The following is a 19,810-nucleotide window of genomic DNA, read 5'->3' as shown; positions in this document are numbered from 1 at the left end:
CAACCAAGTGACTGCCAGTAGACATCAACCTTTTCATGGCTCTGCTCTTATTATGGCTCCTATCCAACATATTCATGTACATGCACTCACACAAACACATGTACACTATACTGAAAATCAAGTTTACAGTATGAAAGAGGTTCATTGATTGATTTTATTTGATGATAAAACAACACATAACCACTGCACATTGCAAACATCAAAAATAGGATAAAAACACAATAAAGCCTAAAGGATTAGAGTGGTCCTCTATAACAGGTGGTAAAGTAGCTGTGTCCACTTATTTTTTGGTCATACAAAGTTCAAAATTCAAATTTAATAAGCTACTTTGTAACCATTTCTATTAATCCTCTATAAACGTGCATCAATGGCTCTGACAGAAAGAAAGGAGGTCAGTGTTTTTCGGGTTTCCAGCTTTATTTTCAGGAGCAAACAAACCTATCAAATACAATTTTCCACATTCTAAATATTAATAATAATATGTCTGCACGCTGGCGACAGCTGTGGCCGGAGGCAATACGTATTTGGGTTGTCCGTCCTTCCCATTCATGTGAATGCCTTGAGGGACTCTCTTCAAATTTGGCACAGACTTGGACTCGAGGATGAACGATTCAATATTGGAAGTCAAAGGTCAAGGTCACTGTGACCTCACAGAGTGCATTTTTGGTCATAACTCAAGATTTTTTTATACTAAATATGACAATCTCATCTCATCTCATCTTCAACCGCTTATCCGGGGTCGGGTCGCGGGTGCAGCAGCTTTAGCAGGGGACCCCAAACTTCCCTTTCCTGGGCCACATTAACCAGCTCTAACTGGGGGACCCCGAGGCGTTCCCAGGCCAGTGTGGAGATATAATCTCTCCACCTAGTCCTGGGTCTTCCCCGGACTAAATATGACAACATTTCACACAAATGTCTAAAATGATAAAATAGTTAAGTAATGACATTTTGTATCCAAAAGGTCAGAGGTCATCTTCACTGTGACATCATAATGTTTCGGTCTGTTACTCAATGCCATAACTCAAAAATCTTAAAACTGGTGATTGTATAGATGTTCTGTACTGTGCTTTTATGTGTAAAGTATTTGTTTCACAAAAAAAATACACCTCATAGCTTTTATTAAATTCCTTCACTACATGTATCATGTAAGTCTGGACAGTTTTGATGTAAACTGCAGCTTGGCTGGTTGGCAGAGGCAGAAAACCGCAAGGTGGTAATTCTAGTTTATAAAGCAATACACAAGGTGACATCTGAACATAGTGATGGCTTATTTGTTGTTATTAAAGGATAAGGCTGGTGATATTCTATGTTTATGGTATTGTCAACAGTGTCCATGAAAAGAGTTAGTCTGTCTCTACAAAAACTGGTCACAAATATATAGTTGGCTTTTTTTTTCTTTTTTTTTTTTAAACGTATTTGTATTTGCCACCCAGTGCAACAGTGCAGGCATCAAAGAAAGAAAGAATAAAACATTCTAAATATTTTATTGAGTTAATTTTACACCTCAGTTTTTGTCATCACACATCCAAAATTTGAAGGAGAACAGTTGCGTCCTTGAAAGATCCTCCCTTCATATACTAGAAACAACGCCTCTGACTGACACTATCTGGCTGGACAGTTGCATGTCTGACAGAATTACTTTCATAGTAACTGAATATTCATAATTGGCCCAACAACAGGGGCGAGGGTATGAGGGAGCAGTTGGTTGTAACGTCTGCGGATGGTCACAGGCCTTGACTGCTGAGGGAGTGTGAAATGCCAACGCCAGACTGCTCCACTGCGCCTGGAGGGCAACGGAGGAGCCGGCCTGCTCCCCCCAACAGAGAGGGCATCAAAAACAATCTGACAAGACTTCATCCAAAAGCATCTTCTGGCCTCGCTCAGTGCTCGGACATTTATCTTCATGATTATCACAACATCAAGTCTGCTGCACCATCATCTGAAACAAACATTGTGAAATAACTGTTTTATGACATTTTTCAGGGATTTTGTCATGCGGCACAGTTTTTACACCTCCTCGTTCCTCAGGGGTGGTGACACGGTGCACGCTGATTGAAATCTAATGTTTCTGTTGACATCTGCCTCCCCAGCTGTCATTGTACCGCTGTATATAATTACAGCTGCCGTAGAAGAGCATGGGTGGAGCACCTTGTCTCTCCCTCTCAGCGGAGTCCAGCCGACTGCTCTAATGTGCAGTGACACAACAGCCCAGACCCCGCTGCTGCTGCTGGACTAACTGACCACATGAATCCGTGGGTGGTTCATCCTAAATTCTCTCATTTACACACTGTCACACAGACACCAATTATATTGTGCACAGGACACTGGGTGTGGCATCTGGAGCTGTTAGATTACAAGTCTTTATTTTCCCTTGTTTAAGCAGATGAGACCATGCTTTAGAGTGTTCAAGCTGGTGTATGAATGATTTCATTAGAACAAAAGCAGTTTTTAGAAAAGCCAGAAGTGTCTGTTCCTCTCCACAAGATGGCAATGTTAACACATTTGTTAAAAAAAAACATCCACAATATGAAGGTAGTATTTAAAGAAAAGTAGGAGCATGCATCTTATTATTGGGAATTTCTCCATCCGTTTTATGGGCATTGAACAAAAACTATTCTGCTTGTAAATATTACTGTAGCAAACATCATTTTATTTGATGTTTCTCTTGTTCTGTACATCTCTGTAAGGCACTTTGCGATACTTTTCTGTATGAAAAGCGCCATATAAATAAAGGTTGATTTGATTTGTATTCCACTTTTGACTTATTTTGTTTTCTCGGTCACCCTCACGTAACACTAAAAACATTTGTTTTGTCCCCAGGGTGATGACTCGACTTGCCTGACCTCTCTCTTCTTCTCTCCCTTTGTGTTGCAGATGCTTGTCATTGTCACATTTTATGTATGCTCCTGTTTTTCCTAAAAAATCAACAGAAGAATGATGTCTTTGTTTGAGTACGTTGTTGAGTATTTTCATGTAACTTTATACTTCTACTCGACTACATTTCAGAGGGAAATTGTACTTTTTTACTCAACTGCGTGTATTTCACAGTGGCTAGATTAAGACTTTACATCTAAAACATGGCGACTTCTAAAATATAATGTATATTTATGGATTGAATTATTCAACTGTATGTAAAGTAGTTAAAATTACGACCGGCTCAGACATTAAAATGCTGCTTATACATTGTGGTGGCAATTTTGTGAGCCCACTCTGACAATGGGAAACGAGACAAACATCTCTTCCAGTATTGTGACACTTTTAATGCTCAGAGCAAACAAGACCAATGTTAGTTTATAAAATGCACACCAATGGGAAGCTCTTCTCTCTGTAGGTTCTTGACTGTTATAGTACTTGGCTTTTAATTGAATTCCTCTATATGTTTTTATCGCATGCACCGAACAGTAAAAACCTACTTGGACATAGATCTTTTTCCTTTTTTTAAACCTCTATCATTTTTTGAAGAGAGAAAAAAACGTGTTTACAAACTAAAATAAACATACATTTAGTTTGTATAGAAAACAAGAAAGGAAAAACAAGCTAACAAAGAATCAAAAACATCTACACATCTACTGTACATTTGAACATTTACAGTTCTCGCTCACACAGTTGCTAAAGTATTCAAATATTTTATAAAAAAAAAGAAAAGAAAAAGAAAAAAAGTAACAAAAAAAGGAGTTTTGCAATAAATCTTTTTTCTGATCTGATACTTTTACTAAAATAAGAATCTGAATACTGTGAAGCATCGACTCGAGCATCGAGTGGAGAGAGGGGTTGTCAGTGTTATGGTGCCCCCGGCGGCCGCAGCACTGAAGGACACAGCCGTTTGGGAGCTGCACAGGGAACATTCCGTGACTCGGATGCTCCGCCTCTCTCCGCACGGTGCCAAATGCTCCTGAAAACTTGTTCGGACACTTTCACAGACAAGAGCCTTTTTATCGTGTGGGCAGGAAGGCAACATGGCATTGGACGCAAACTGCGGCGGGATTGTGGTAATTAAAAAAGATGGAAAAACGCGACAGGGAGCGCGGGACAAGCGCTGCGTGGCATCCGAAAAGTTCCCTCCGTCATGGATGCACATGCAGCTGCTGCGCGCTCACACAACTGAACCGTGTCACTTTGTAGATGGATGTCCTGCAGATGCACGTGTGAACGCTCAAAGTCGTTTTACTAAGTTGTAGAAATCAACAACGAAGCAACATAACGTTTGTGTTTTTTCCCCTCCCAGATTAACGATGACTGGCCGGGCTACAGTCTAGACCTCTTCAGCTACCCCGCTCACTACTCGGGAGATTTAGACTGTGTCTTCATTCCCCACGGCGTGATTATGGACAGGTACAACACCAAACAACTCCGAAATAAACCCTGCTGCCTATCAAATACTGGTACTGAGCTTCCCACATGTGTCTGCTGCAGGTTGCCTCAAAACTATACGTGACTTTTGACTTTAGATCTGAGGAGTTCTGGGACGATTCAGGGAATAACTGCGCTGTAGGTTATGGTTTGATATTAAACTGTTGGGATTTTGACAAAACCAAACAATCTCCACTAAATTAGGGCTGGATGATATGTCTAAAATCTTTTGTCCCGATAACGATATAAATCACTTAATACATAGTATGTTTTATGGTAATTCAGTAAATACATAGCCTAAAAAAACACATTAAAGCCTATTTTGTATACTTCTGTGGGAATTACATTATTTTCTCATTCAATTTTAGTGCAAAATGAATGAACATAACAGTTTTAAGTGAGATTATTGAGAAAAAAAATCCAGCTATACACTGAACTTTCCATGCATTCACACAAATGCTGCACCTCAAATTATAATTTCTTCACGATACGATTCCATTGAAAGATGATACATTTTTTATGTTGAATACCCCCCCCCCCCCCACACACACACACACACAACAAACAACAATTTACAAACTGTTATAAGCGTCCTGGTATGCCACACAATTCCCTACAGTTGTTTTATAATCTTGATTGCATCTGAATCACGATCAGAATAAGAATACACAAGGCTTTTAAAGCATTTAAATCAATATGAAAATGTTCATACTTTTTTTCAATATGGCAGTAAAATACAAGAAAGTTGTCAGATGTAGTGAACTGCGCTTTACTGTTGTCTACTGTTCTTACTATCGATGAATTCGGCAATTATATTTTTTGAGTATAGAACATCAGAAAATAGGGAAGAATTACACTTATAACACACGACAGCCTCAGATGTTTTCTCCTTCTGTGTCTGAGCAAATATATTTAATTTATGATCATGTATGACAAAGAAAAGCATCAAATCTTCACATTTGAGTAGCTGGAACAAATTTTTGCTTGAGAAATGTCTAAAACAAGTATTTGATCATCAAATAAGTTGTGATTAATTTAATGACGGCCCACTTATCGTTGCAGGTCTACTCAGAAACATTCGTAAATATTGCCTAGCTGAAATAAAGTTATTATTGTGTTCAAATAAAGTTCTTGCACCTAAAACTGCTGGTGGCCTAACCTTCCACCAAATTCCAGCGTGAAATCGCTAGCCAGGCAGTATCATGTGAATTATTAAGTGGACTGTGTAAATAGAACTTTAAATGTTGTTTACAGGACAGAACGTCTGGCTCGAAACATTATGGACGACCTGGGGGACCATGACATCGTGGTGCTTTGCGTGCTAAAAGGAGGCTACCAGTTCTGTGCCGACCTGGTGGACAGGATCAAGGCTCTCAACAGCAACTCTGATCGCACCATCCCCATGAGGGTCCACTTCATCCGGCTCAAAAGCTATCGGGTGAGCCTCTGCCCACAGCCCCACAGACAGCATTCAGACAATGAGTGACATGTGAGATGTATTCTTTATGCTTAACCTTATCAGTCATGATGGTTCCCATGACTTATTCGGACGGGACTAGTTTAATGTTGGGACGTGGGGTAAAATAGTCTTACCTCAGGACGTGTGTAATATAATTGGCCAATTCGCACAGGATTAAGAAATCCCTGATTCTACCAGAGGTGGAAGGGGTTACTCGATCCACATGCAGCCGTCATCACACTGTGGCCATGTGCGTCCTACGTAGCTTCCTGATATCACAAAATTAAGTACACACAAAACTAAAGGACAGAATCGTATATCTATTAAAAAAAAATATCAGAGTGCTCCTTTAAGTGCCTCCATGCTTAAAAAAATGTGGAAACTGCGTATTGACAGGATATGACAGTATATCAACATATGTTTTACAGAGGGTTGTATTCGGAGAGGAGTAGTTTTACCCCAGGTATTCTTTCCATACACTTTTACAGGAGGTTAAAATCGCCGTAATCTTGACTGACATTCTCCAGAATAATTACTGACATGGTGCATTCAGACGGGACTAACACCTCTGGTAAAAATGACCTTAACCCACGTCCCCACATTGTTTTTTTTTAGTATAGCTGAGTTACTATCATTATGACTTGTCTATACTAATAAAGTGAAATGTGTCATAATTTCAAATCATGTAAGAGACAGTTTCATAGATGAGTTAGAGCCATAGACTACGTTTCTTTCAAATCAGACTTTCACAGAGAGGAACATATTAGTGATCGTGATTCCTGTCTGTCATGCCAGCTAGATCATCACTGAAAATGTCCTGTTGAATTATCTCTAGAAAAGAGTGGAACGCTTAAAGATGACTCCTCTCCATTAATTTGGCCATATTAAAAAATACCACTGAAGGGCAAAATCATGTAATCTAATCAAATGATGTGCTTAACTTTCCAAATTGATATTATATCAAAGTCGGGCATCTATCATCTAAACCTTCAGACAACAAATTCTGTTGTTTTTGTGGATTTTGATTTCCTCAGAATGACCAGTCGACAGAGGATCTTCACATAGTCGGAGCAGAGGATTTGTCTTTTTTAGCTGGAAAGGTAATACTCTTTTCATCCACACCACTGAAAACAGCTCGACTCTTGATAAAGAACTCCATCTGAGTCCAGTGAAACATTATTATTATAAGCTTTATTACAACACAACAGACTTGGCATGGAAGTGGTTGGTACTGATAGAGGACAGCCTCAAGAGGGCAGCCTTCCCTCTAATCTGCTGTCTCCCTCTCCCCCCTGAAGAAATGGTTCAGTGCTTCTGTAAAGGCGATCAAAGATGGCAGTTTCTACAATCCAGGGGCGATCAGATACCAACTGTTGTAATGTAATTGTGTAAAGCGCCCCAACACTCTCAGTGGAAGCAAAATGTTAAATCTGTGTAAATGGGAGGATATACTTGCTATCATAGCAGATGAGTGGTCTTGCTGTTACAGGCTCACTCTTCAGCTGCTCGTCTTGTTATCATGTAATCAGAATCAGTACGCGCGCGCGTGCGTGCGTGCGTGTGTGTGTGTGTGATTTTCTTGTGATACTGTACAGCTTTACCTCTTTAACTCTCAGACGTGCAGCCTACCACAAGGAATAGCAACTAGACATTGCTTTGTATAAAGGAGTCACAAACAAATGGCTAATGGCTAATGTTTTTTTAGACAAACAGTCCCAAACCCAAAGACAGTCATAGAAAACAGAGAAAAGCAGCTTATATTTAGGAAGTTGGATCCAGGGAATGTTTGGCTTTTTGACTTGAAAAAATTCATAATCACAAATTTAGAAATAATTCGTTTTTTTTTGACTGATATGGATTATTTAGGGCCAAAGCCGATTTTTAGCCTATGACCCATACGAACATCATAAAATCGACACAATGGTGATAACAAATGTTACGAGTCTCAATTTTAAAAAAGGAACATTTATTGAACTTAAAAAGGGCGTCTCCAGCAACACGGTGCTGCCTGTGGACGCCCATCTGTAACTAATGCCGGGAAAAAACTATAGGCAAATGCAGCAGCCCACGTATTATTACACATATTATCGATAATATAATATCGCTCTATTGCTACTCCTGAGTTTGTCGATTCATTGTTTCAGCTCTTATGAGTCGAAGCTTATTTTTACTGGATAGCACATTTATAGCAACAAGGCAATTCTTGAGCACAACTGGCAGGCACGCTATCACATTAGGTCCGATTTGTAGTTTCCTTCCTAGGTGTTTCTTCAGCTGATATAGACATCAAGAAATGATTGGAACAGCCTGTCAGTGAGTGTGCACTCTGCAGCTTGTTTTGCGAGTGTGCATGCAGACACGCACATGCCCAAACCTTTTTTTTAATCTTTACACATCTGTGCATACAGTGTGTATTTATGTGTGCACTGTACGCACAGGGATGAATTACCCAACCAACACTACAGGAGTCATAAGTCAGCAGGAGTATTTCTAGGTGATATAAAATCAGCTGATCTGAACACGCACAGTCATGTAACCCCCCCCCCCCCCCCCCCCACACACACACACACACACACACACACACACACACATTCACACTCACACTCACTCATATGCAGCGTAGCCAGGCGTGGCAGAGGCCTGAAACATGAATAGGATATGAGGTAGTAAGCTTGAGTCACTGCCGGCTGCTTCGCTCACAGTATTTTAAGTGTGCTTGTGAAATCCCTGAGCTCCCTGTGATGTACGGCTAAATTTAGTCACCTCTTTGTAACAGATTGCTGCAATGTTTTGCTGGAAGCAGTGAACTAATTGTGTACCAAGGAACATATTACATAGTTAATGTTACGCCTTCGCCTTCCAACAGTGTATCCAACAGTAGCCTCCCTTTTTAATATATTGCTTATTCTTTTATATTACTCCAGAGTTTACTGCACTCTAAATAAATCTGTATGAATAATGAGGCTTAAACAAAGCATAAGTACACGCTTGGCTGAATCTTTTGTCTTTGAAAAGTAAAGGTTATTCATTCATTCAACCTTTATTTATATCTCATCCAGGGGCGACACTCATTGAAAAATTACAAGTAAACTGTGCACAGTTAAAGGTTTTTTGACCGAGCTAAGTTGAAGTGAAGCTTGGATTGTGACTCTTAATATAAATAGTGCCCAGTTGTCTCCAGTTGATTGGACAAACATTTGCAGAATCTCAGCTATTTCAGTGTGACATTCAAAGAGGGGCTGTGGGAACATAGATTTCCAATGTGGATGAGGATGACATTTCTCTTCTGCCATCATTTGCATAATCACTGATATCATGAAAATGTAATAACAGCCTTACTGATTACTGTTATCTCATTGATGACAATTTCCCTTTACATTTATTTATCTTTTTTCTTGCTGTACAACACAAAACCTGCAGTACAGGTATTTCAAAACAGCTTTGTCTCTTGTTGTTTTTACTGAAAGTGTATCATTTTTTGCTGTTTAGATCACCAGCTTCATGATTTTGTGTTTTTACATGTGTCTGTACGACCGTTATCTCTGAATGTGTGTGTTGTTTATCAGAAGATACAGCAGTTAACTATCTGTGCCTAACCAAGAATAATGTTTTGCTTCCCTCCCCCTCTTCTCTTCCCAACATGCTCTCCTCAGAACGTACTGATTGTGGAGGTGAGTCAGCCATGTTTCTGCTTGTCTGTTTTTCCTCTTCACCAAATGGCTCTATTGTATTTATTGCTGTTGTTCGCTATCCAGGCCAAGAGCAGCCAACTTTTATTTGGTTGAAGCTGAGTTCAACATGAGGAAACTTTTTAATTGGCTGACCTATATTTTGGAAATAAGAGCATTTTTACCAACATGATCAAAATCGTTCCTTGTTAGCCATATGGGGAAAAAGTGCACTATAAAAGAAATTACATTTACAGGACATAAATAAATATGGTACTACAGTCACAGTTACTTACTGTATCTAGAGATTGAATGATTAAACATTTTTGAAACATCATTAGTCAGTTCTCAAACATCTGTGAATATGCTCACAGTTATTCCTTAACTTTGGCTGCTACTGCAGTGAGTAATGCAATTCTTTTGTAGTATTTTCAGGACTCTTGTTTTTATTTTAATCTTTATTCAGAATGGCTAGTGTCTTTTGAATATGACACCAAATTAACACTGGATGAAATTGCGATGTATAATGTGAGAGAGGTTTCTCGTAATGATGAACCAACCGAGAACTATCACACAACTAATTTTTGCATCTTCCAGCTTTGTTTTGGTTTTACGGTGCACAAGTTGACTGCTTTGCTTTGTCCTCACTTCTCTCACCTATGTTGTTTTTGGCCCTAGCAGGCTATAAAGCTCTGCCATTGTACACTACCTGTCCAGCACCAAACAGCAGACAAAGTTAGCGACTAGCTGGTCTGAGCATTTAGCAGCTAAAGAACCAAACACCCTAAAGAGCGTGAATATTGTACTTACATTCATCAGGTTAACTGAGACTCAACCCCAAATTAATGCTAAAGTTGCTAACAGTTTGCTAACACGTTAGCCGAATCAACTTTAAAAGGTCATAATAATATCAATGTTGTGTTTACAGCTTTTTTGCACTGTGTAAAAGTGGTCAAATATGCACAGAATGAAGCTTTAAGTACTAAAGATACTACAGTCGAATGATTTTAATCTGCTTCTTATTTTAGAATTGTCTAAAATTATTTAGCTAATTCTTCAAGACACGGTCAATAATCACATGTTGGTTTTAAATCCCCTTTTCCAGTGGAGGTCAAGCCATTTTTAGAGAATTCTCATTAACAGTTATGTAATACAAGTAGTGTGTGACCAACTTCTTCCTTTTCACTTGCACTACGCTGTGAGATTACTCTGTTTTTCGCATGCATTTCTGCATTGGCAGCTTCTTGCTTTCTCAATCCAGTTCTTCCAACCTTTTCTTTTCTTTTACAGGCCATTGTAGGCACCGGAAAGACAATGGAGACTCTCCTGAAACATGTTCAAGCCTTCAGGCCCAAAATGATTAAAGTAGCAGGGTATGTTATGGCTGTACAGACCTCAAAACTAAGACCAGCCCAGTTGTGCTGCTTTGTGAATCACTCAATTCCCACCTTCCAGTCTAGACAAAGAGAGAATAAGTGACACAGATTTCAGGTTTTACTGTTTTAAACGCGACAGGTAGAAAGAGATACTGTATGATGATGTCTGCTTTTATTTTCCCCAGATTGCTTGTGAAGAGAGTGCCACAGAACTCAGCATGTCTTCCTGACTGTATGTACATAACCAACCCTTTTTACGTGTTTATGAGTCAGTGGATCATTCACAGTTTGAAAAAAAATGTTGCAACTTGGTAGTCAGTGATTCAGTGCAATAAATGTTCCACGTTGTCTTTGATTTCAGATGTGGGCTTTGAGATACCCAATCGGTTTGTGGTTGGATATGCCTTAGACTACAATGAGTATTTTAGAGACTTGAATGTAAGTCTGTGCCTTTTTTTAAATTTAGACAACAGTAACTGTTAACAAAGAGGTCATGAGTGTCTCATAACATATAGCATCATCAAAAGAAAAGACACATTTGTATTGACTGTTCTTTCTCCCTTTTTTAAGCATATCTGTGTGATCAGCGAAAGTGGGAAGACAAAATACAAGATTTGAAAAAAAAGACTACAAAAGGAGCCGACTGTCAAGCAGATGCCATCTAACAGCAAGCCTGAACATTTTCCCTGAGATGCCATTCACTTACAGCTGCTAGCGTGACATTTGATCTCAAGCATCCCGTTTTGTTTTGTTAACATTCCTCCTATGAAACGTTTATCTGTTTTAACAATAGAGACACTGGCCTTTAATTTAAACAAATCATGTGCACGCTTAAATGTGTTTAAAAAGTTACGATTAATTCATAATGTTTACAGAAATTCTTCACGTGGAAAATGTTTAATGCTAGGGTACTGCTACTGTTAGACTTGAACACAGATATCATCTGTCTTGCCTCTTCTTGTATGCTATGAAAAGAACTTGATAACCATGACTGATAGATGTTTTTACGTCAGCGTGTGCTGAGATAAGTGAAACTGCTCATTTTAAAATGAAATGGAGTTTTTTATTAGGACATTTGTGATAGAATTAGACATTTTTTTCACCTGTACATTGCCTTTTTGATGCTTCATTAGGTAGTTCTCCTGCTTGTGTCACCTTTTAATGCACAGGGGCAAACAGAATAGTTTTGTAAACAAAGTGCGCTAACTACCTCTTTCTTTTGTTTTTCAGTATTTGAGGTGTAGTAGGATACTTTTGCCATTTCTGTATTTCCTTTTATAATTTAACATGCCAGTAAAGTACTTTTCTGTGTAACATATCCCTGCATTGCAACATTCTCTGTTGACTTACAAAATGCATTTTCAGATGTTGATATTCGTTAGAAGTGGAGTTGTGGTTGAGCTCACGAGATAAAAAAAACCTTGTGTATCACATGTTTTTTGTAGGCTGATAATACAGAGGAGGGCTCTAACATCATGCTCAATAGTGTGTTTAAATCATGTCTTTCTATAAAATGCTTAGAGTATTAAGCTGCTGGGTCATATGTGCTGGTGCAGATAACTTTACAGAAAATTAGCTCCTTGAAGGACTCCTCAATTTCTAAAACTCCTGAACCTGTTAAGTGCTGTATGACTGTAGGTTTTTGGTTTTAAGATTGGCCAATAAGACGTATCTTGAACCATCGGGTTACCATTCCTTGATTAAAAAGGTCAACTGCAAGTAAAGTAGTATAAGGAACAAAAGAGAGCGTTGAGCGGCTGTGCTCTTTGTACACATCAGACATATGACTCCCAGTCTTTAAACAGGGAACACAAAGTACCATAACAACAAGACCGTTTTTTCCCTCTTGGTAGGTCTGCTGGGGATTACAGTGAAGCGACTCTCTGACCTTTTAACTGAATTTAGCTCCAAAAATGAATGACTGGATTAAGTACGCCAATAGAATTACATTATTATCATCCTGTGTTTTAGTCCAGATACTTGAATAAAAGTGACATCAACACTAAAAATACTCCATTATAAGCAAAGGCTATGTTGTTACTTGAGTAAAAGTACAGAGGTATCAGAAGAACATTTCACTTAACTTGTCACAAATAAGATGTAGAAAATTGGCCCCTATGAAGTATCAAGTCTCAAATTTGTATTGAAGTACAGTATTTGTACTTGGTTATTTCAAACACTTTTTTCGAAGGTACCAATTCATTTCCCAAGGTTTATATGCACAGTAGAACTACTGGAAATTGAACTGGCTGGACAGGAAAGCAAACTGGCCCCTGCAACAAAAGCTACCAATCCCAAGAACAGGTGGTCCCTTGTGGTGGAAAGGAATAAAAGGGACATTTGTTAGGGCCCTGAACATTTGAGTGTTTATGTTTGAGTACAGCCACAATGTGCCAATGAATGTGTGTAGTAAATGACTGTGACAATAATTAGTTAAATCTGAATTATCTGTCATGGGGAGTATGCAAAGGCATAATGAGAGCAAAGATTATATGCCGTGAGTAGCCTGTGTGAACTCACATTCCTCATCCACTGCCTTCCACATGCAAGCCCTGCTCGACCTCACTTTGAACCAAGACATGTGACTCCTCGTTCAGCCTCGTTGTTTATATGAAATGAAAGCAGATCGGATTGTGAAAATCCTGATATGTGAAGAAATGTGAAAAAGTGTATGTATGTATGTGTGTGTGTGTGTGTGTGTGTGTGTGTGTGACTTCTACTTTGACGCCCTCAAGACAGTGTCTGTTTGCTCCGGACTCGTTCAACTTAGACGGAACGGTTAGAAAACACCACCTTTTTACAAGCGCAGCTTACTTGTTTTGTAAACTCGCACCTCATTGGCCCGGTCAAATACAACGTCGCTTGTGATTGGCTGAGAGAGTCCTGTTGACCGAAGGTGGACTCCCAGAGAGTCGGGAACACTGGGACCAAAAAAAAATTCCAGCTACGAAACTGCACCATGCGCCTCCCCTGAGTGGGTTTGGAATAATCACCGGGAATCTGTTTGTACTCAAACTATATTAAATTATGACAATGCCAGACCACCGTGGAGCTCCCACGCTATGATTTTACTTCATCTCGCCGCTTTTATGGAGCTCCGCCGCCGCTGTTGCCCGCCTGTAACGACGCTTCGCAACTACACAGGTAACTTTGTTTAAGTTAGCATGGATGCTAACCGCAGTGCTAGCAGCCTGTTGCCTCAGTTGGTTTGGCTCGGTTGTTGCTTTTACTCAGTTTACAAGCCTTACAGTTAGCGTTGACACCATTTATAACATTAGACGTGACTACAACGTCTTACATCACCTAGTGTGCTGTGTTTTTTATTAAAAGTAACAAAGGAAAGGGTGCTTTTGTCGGTCGCTGGAGAACAACAGCTCGACACGCTCTCTGTTCGTGTCTCCGTTGACCATCGAGGGCATTCAAATTCACCATCTCTAAATCACATAGTTTTGTGGTTTTATAATGTATATACAAACAGTGTAATGAGCGTGTGCGTTATAATCCCGGTTTTATATGTTTGTTGTAACTTTATTTCAAATGTGACGGACCTTTTTTCGCCCTGCCTCCCTCCCGTGTCTGTAAGTTAGTCCACTTGTTGCTGGCCATTCATTATGCAGTGTTGACGTTGTTGTGCTTCACGCTGAGGACGGCAATCCTAAATTGTTGTTGCTGCGTGAATAACATAATAATAATAACTATTTATAGAGCACTTTAAAAAAACAACACAATTATACAAAGTGCTATGACAGCAAGAGTAAAAGCACGTAAAAATACATACACATCAACGAGGCGAGATAAACGAAAAGAACCATGGAAACAACAAGTAATTAATAAAAAGGACATTAACTTATAATAAGGTTAAAAGACAGTAAGCAGACAATAAATAAATAGATGACATAAAAAAGACAACACCACATAAAAGCAAGTCTATAAAAGTGTGTGGTTTTTAAAAGATGTCACGGATTCAGCAAGCCTTATGTATATAATGCAGTGATGCACTTAAGGTGATACTCAGTTAAGTGTAACGTTACATCTTGCTTGGAGTACTTAATAACAGTTAGCAGCTTTGTTAACTAACGTGTGCTCACATTTCATGCAGTGTTACGTTGCTACTAAGTCAGCCTGTTCCCAGCGTCTCAGTGTAGAGCTGTGTAAAGGTACAAACATCAGGTAGAAAATAGAGTTAGCCTGTTGCATAATGTTAAACTGTCCGAAATGAAGCACGGATGATCTACCATTATGTGCGTTGAACAACTGAGGCATTGTTGTTGTTTTACAACTCTTGAACAATCTGAGATACCATATCCGAGCAGCTAATTTGGAAATATGCCTCTAATTCAACAAAACAAGATGCACTAATCACATTTCTCTACCCCTTCTCTCTACAACAGATGGACTAAGAACTCAAGCAAGAATGGAGGTGTAAAATTGACAGAGTGGAACATAATTTTTCTTGAATCCTGCTGGAGATACCTTTTCAATATGGGCGTTCATGGATAATAGGATTTTAAGTGGAGTTGAATGATGGCATCACGTTGGGTTCATTCTTGTGAAGATGATGAGAGACAACAAGCAAGAGCTTCTTTCTGTGAGGTAAACAACAACACATGTGCCTTTTTTGTAAAATGATGAATGACGTTTTTCAAACAGTGACCATGAAAGTGGTTTTTGGGGGCAACTAACTCTGGTTTCTCTCTCTCAGTTTGGTGTTGGTGGGGGAGTAGTGTGTTTGACACTTTGGCCCAGCTGTTTGCTTTTGTAACATCTCCCGTTGTATTGTTTTCTTTCTTATCTCACCAGTGCTTCAATCATTTTGGTTCTTTTTCATAGATATAGCCATCCAATTTCCATATTTTTCTTATAACCTGCTTTGGTTGATCATTATAGATGTAAATATCAAAACCCATCCTCGGCAAAACAGCAATAAAGTAGATAGTTTTTTGTTTTTTTTAATAAAGCTCATCACTAGAAGACGTGGGAGGAGACAATTTCAGATTTTTAAGCTGTGACCCCCGTAATACCAGACAGGACGCCATCTGCTCCTCTGAAAGCTTGTCGCCTGAACGAAGACCTTCAAGATAAACTACATAGCAACCCTGGACTCTTTGAAATGGAAGAGCAGCTATTTATAAAATCCTGTAGTTTTCTTTAATTCCCTTGATTGCCTCTAATGTAATATTCAGCTCTTCACCTGCTTCTATGTGAATAGTCTGTAAACGAGGGATATAAAGCTCCTTATGTGTTGCTTCAAACATACTAGATGTGCTGAATTAGATATAAATCATTGAATGAAGCACAGGAGAGCAGGGGATAGTTCTGTACTCATGAGCAAGTAAAAGATAGGGATGCACGGTCCATTTTTTATCAATCCAATCCAATACCACTGGGGTGAGCGTATCGGCCGATACCCGACACAGACCTGATACTACTATTGAATGAATGAACCGTATACCTTGCCATGTGAGTGAAGGCATCAGGCTTGACATAAACATTTAGCTTTGTTAGGTGTTAAAAAGGTAACAAATTAACACAGATATAAATGTACTTAATTATATTTATTAACAAATAACAAAGTGTAAATCAGCAGCGAAAATAAATAACACGTCCATGTAAAGTGCACTGCAAACAAAATTGTAAAATGTAATATAAAATATAGCAGCTGCCTGAAACCCAACAAACAATGGCTTAATTAACCTGCTGTGTATGATATTAATTAAAAAGAAATTACTGGATCGAAATGCTGGATCGGCCTCATTCATCCGACATCCAGTCGATAAGTCAGTATCTGAGCTGACCCGGATCGGTGCATCTCTAGTAATAGACTCTGTTTTAAAAAAAAAAAAAATTTGTATTCCTTAGTTTTTTTTCCCTGAGTTTTGGGGGAAAATGTAAATCAAGAACAAGATCCCCTTCTCAAAGGGGGGAAAACAAGAGAGCGATACTGAACATAGGGCTCATTCCTAAATCTTGCTGCAGAGACAGCTTGTGTTGAATCTAGTCTTTTTCACTGTCACATCTACAAAAACAAACTTGGATAATGTGCTTACCTTTGCTATTACGACCATCTTGATACAGTCTTTTAACTTCTAAATGACTTCAATTAATTAATTGAATAGCACTTAACAATTCAGATGTAGAAAATGTTCTCATATTCCCAGAAAATAACTCAATATACGATCTTCCCTGGTTGTTGTTTACAAACAAGTCGTTTGCATAAGAGTAGAGCCGCAGAGATTAATCAATTAGTTATCAACAAATAAATGAATCATCATCTATTTTGATAATCGATGAATCGGTTTGAATAATTTAAGGAAAAAGGCATAATTATCTGACTCCAGCTGCTTAAATTTTAATGTTCTCTGGTTTGTTGTGAACAAAACAATGAGGATGTCATCTTGGGCTTTGGAAAAAATTGGTCAACATTTTTCACCATTTTCTGACGTTTAAGAGATCAGACAGCTAATTGAGAAAATGATCAACAGATTAATTGACAATGAAAATAATTGTAAGTAGCAGCCCTGCATAAGGAACATGTTTTAGATTTTTTTTCAGTGTATGGTGTGAGGCAAAACCTAAGCACAGTGCAGTGTGCAGAAATCCTTCTTTTAGCAGTCCCTCTAATAAGGCTGCCACACAAACCAATTCATGTGCTAATTTTGAGCCGGAAACCCCCTGGAGTCTCTGTCCCTGGCAATTTCTGGAAATGATGACATTGCAGGTTTAATGACTTCGGAAAGTGGATGTTTTTTTAATCACTCTTTTAAATCTTTTTACTGTGCCGTATCACAGAAAATAATATTTATAAAGTATTACTAACTAAACTATTTTATTTTGGGGAAAATATGTTGACGTTTTCCCTGTTATCTCCAAAAGTTGTTATGTGATATGTCTGTGGCATAATTTATTGGTTCCTCCTATCCTATATGATTAGTAAACTGTTTCAAAAGTATACTGCATATTTAGCACTGTAGGGGGTTATTGACAAACAACTCCCTGCTTCCCCCTTCCTCGCAATCTTGGCCTTATTAAAGCTCACTGTTTATCTCATTTGGGCTGACTGCCTTTTACAGAACCCTCTGTGCAGGCATCATATGGCTAACTGATGGCAATCGGAAGGGAAAATTGACCTTCAATTGGATAGAAGAAGTCTGTTACTTCCTGTTGTCTTATGGTTGTGTCTGTGATGTCTCAGGAGAAGACATAAGAAATGGGCGTTGTGATTCAGTGTTTCCTCCATCCACAGTTTCTTTGCAGTAAAAACATCCATGTCATCTTAGATGGAAAAGCCTGTGATGTTTTGTGTGTCTTGATAACTCACCTCATAGCCTGATTGAACAGTGAATCACTGGAGACGCAGACACATCAGTTTTCCTCACTACTAAATCATTTCCTTTAAGCAATGTGATCGGTTAGAGATGTGTGGTGTGGGCAAAAACAACAGTACCAATGTCTTTGGTTAAAACAGTTTTGAATATTAACATTTAATACCAGGGAAAACAATAATACATATACAAGTCATTCAATTTACAATGGTGGAAAAGCTTTGTGTGATAAATAATAAACAGCTGTTTTTTTTTCATAAATCACTCTTCTCAGGAAACCATAGACATCAGTAATTTCCTCCCCCAGAGGAGAGGGGGAGCAGTCCAGTGTCATGGCTAGATCCTGCTGTAGACCGTTAACTTGGTTTTATTCTGCATTTAGACTTGTTCAAGCTTAGCTTTGATTCATTTATTATTACTGTTTCCAGATGCAGTGTGGCATCAATATGTTTTTATTCAGTTGAATAAGAAAAAGCCTATTTTGGTATACTCCTTTTGTGAATTCAACACTTGACAAATGAAAAGTACTGAGTATTTTCTCATTGTCTTAAGAACTTAACTGCAAAATGAACAGAACGTGCGAGGATCAGGATATAAAGCGTCACCCATATGACAAATACTGGTGTAATGCTAGACAAATATATATAATAGACATTTTTACATCTTTTGGAAGATGGATACTCTGTTTATATGCTGCAGCTGAATTTTAATATTACTTTCAAGTAATTTGCCTAATTCAGGGCTAATGTGTGAGATTGTCCCATATTGGACAAGCCTTTATACTATTGTGTCAATTCACTGTAGTTAGAGGCCTAAACCAACATGTATGAGACATAAATTATGAATTTAGATATCTGTTTTGGTATGAAATTGTTTTTTTTTGCATGAACAGCAACCATAGGACAGAAGTATGGCATTCACAAAATACACATCACGTGTCCACAGGCTGAGTAATGATTCTCCTAACCTTGTCTTGCACTACATGGCTGTAACGCCCAGGTCTAGCCAGTGACCCCCTGTATCATTATCTTAGGCTTTTCACAGTTAAGTGCTTGGTTTGGACGGGATGTGGTGTAGAATTTAGCAGCCCACAGAGAACTAGGTTTCTTTACATTTTAATTCTATGTACTTGTCGGATGTTTTAGAGCTGATGTCATGTGGTGCTGTCATCTGTTGATGTCAGCAGAGGTTTTTAAACATACAGGCCATGCTGTGTGGTTTCATGATATCTGTTAAAATAGACAAGGTGGAAATTCCAGTTCGTTTTCAGTGTACCTAGCCTACAGATAACAACATTTGCGGTTTGTAAACAGCTGTGCATGTGCTGTCTTTCCCCTAAAATTTCTGATGTTTGTGGGTGGTATTGGTCTGTCTGTCCTTTAATCTGATGTAGTCGTCTAACAATCTCTCAGAAAATAACCACTTGTACTCTGGCATGCCTCTGGTACAAATTGTTTACCATTTGTCAAACAAGAATAGATTTTGAAGAAAATCAACCTTGACCAAAACAGTTCAACCTCGGCCAGGAGCTTTTTACAACTTTTATTCTTTCAGAAACTGTTAGGGATGTGTATTTGTAACCTGGATGTAACTCCAGTTCTGGTTTCACTATAGAGCAGTTTCAAATATTAAATA

At 38.7% G+C, this 19,810-nt stretch overlaps 2 protein-coding genes across 3 annotated transcripts in view; both read left to right on the top strand.

Annotated features, from left to right (window-relative positions):
• The first annotated feature begins 3,948 nt into the window (after nt 1–3,948).
• prtfdc1b (phosphoribosyl transferase domain containing 1b) lies at nt 3,949–12,248 on the top strand. The gene is made up of 9 exons (XM_083927807.1): nt 3,949–3,989; nt 4,226–4,332; nt 5,605–5,788; nt 6,844–6,909; nt 9,463–9,480; nt 10,768–10,850; nt 11,039–11,085; nt 11,215–11,291; nt 11,424–12,248. Exons 1-9 carry the CDS (start codon nt 3,957–3,959, stop codon nt 11,469–11,471), a joined length of 663 nt encoding a protein of 220 aa, XP_083783933.1. The 5' UTR covers nt 3,949–3,956; the 3' UTR covers nt 11,472–12,248.
• A 1,589-nt stretch (nt 12,249–13,837) lies between these two features.
• Nucleotides 13,838–19,810, top strand: part of arhgap21b (Rho GTPase activating protein 21b) — a 34,652-nt gene continuing 28,679 nt past the window's right edge. For both annotated transcript variants that reach the window (XM_083927809.1, XM_083927808.1), the window contains exons 1-2: nt 13,838–13,997; nt 15,245–15,446. In XM_083927809.1, the coding sequence (XP_083783935.1) occupies nt 15,375–15,446 (72 nt within the window). In that variant the 5' untranslated portion in view covers nt 13,838–13,997; nt 15,245–15,374. The remainder of the gene's footprint in view (nt 13,998–15,244; nt 15,447–19,810) is intronic.

The sequence above is a fragment of the Echiichthys vipera genome (assembly GCF_963691815.1).
Source record: "Echiichthys vipera genome assembly, chromosome: 15".
Taxonomy (NCBI): domain Eukaryota; kingdom Metazoa; phylum Chordata; class Actinopteri; order Perciformes; family Trachinidae; genus Echiichthys; species Echiichthys vipera.
This window is presented reverse-complemented; position numbering and strand designations above follow the sequence as displayed.

Coding starts and splice junctions, on each gene's coding strand:
- prtfdc1b (XM_083927807.1), top strand. CDS start 3,957: ATGGCATTGGACGCAAACTGCGGCGGGATTGTG. Junction 3,990..4,225: donor CAAACTGCGGCGGGATTGTG/GTAATTAAAAAA, acceptor TTCCCCTCCCAG/ATTAACGATGACTGGCCGGG. Junction 10,851..11,038: donor AAAATGATTAAAGTAGCAGG/GTATGTTATGGC, acceptor TATTTTCCCCAG/ATTGCTTGTGAAGAGAGTGC.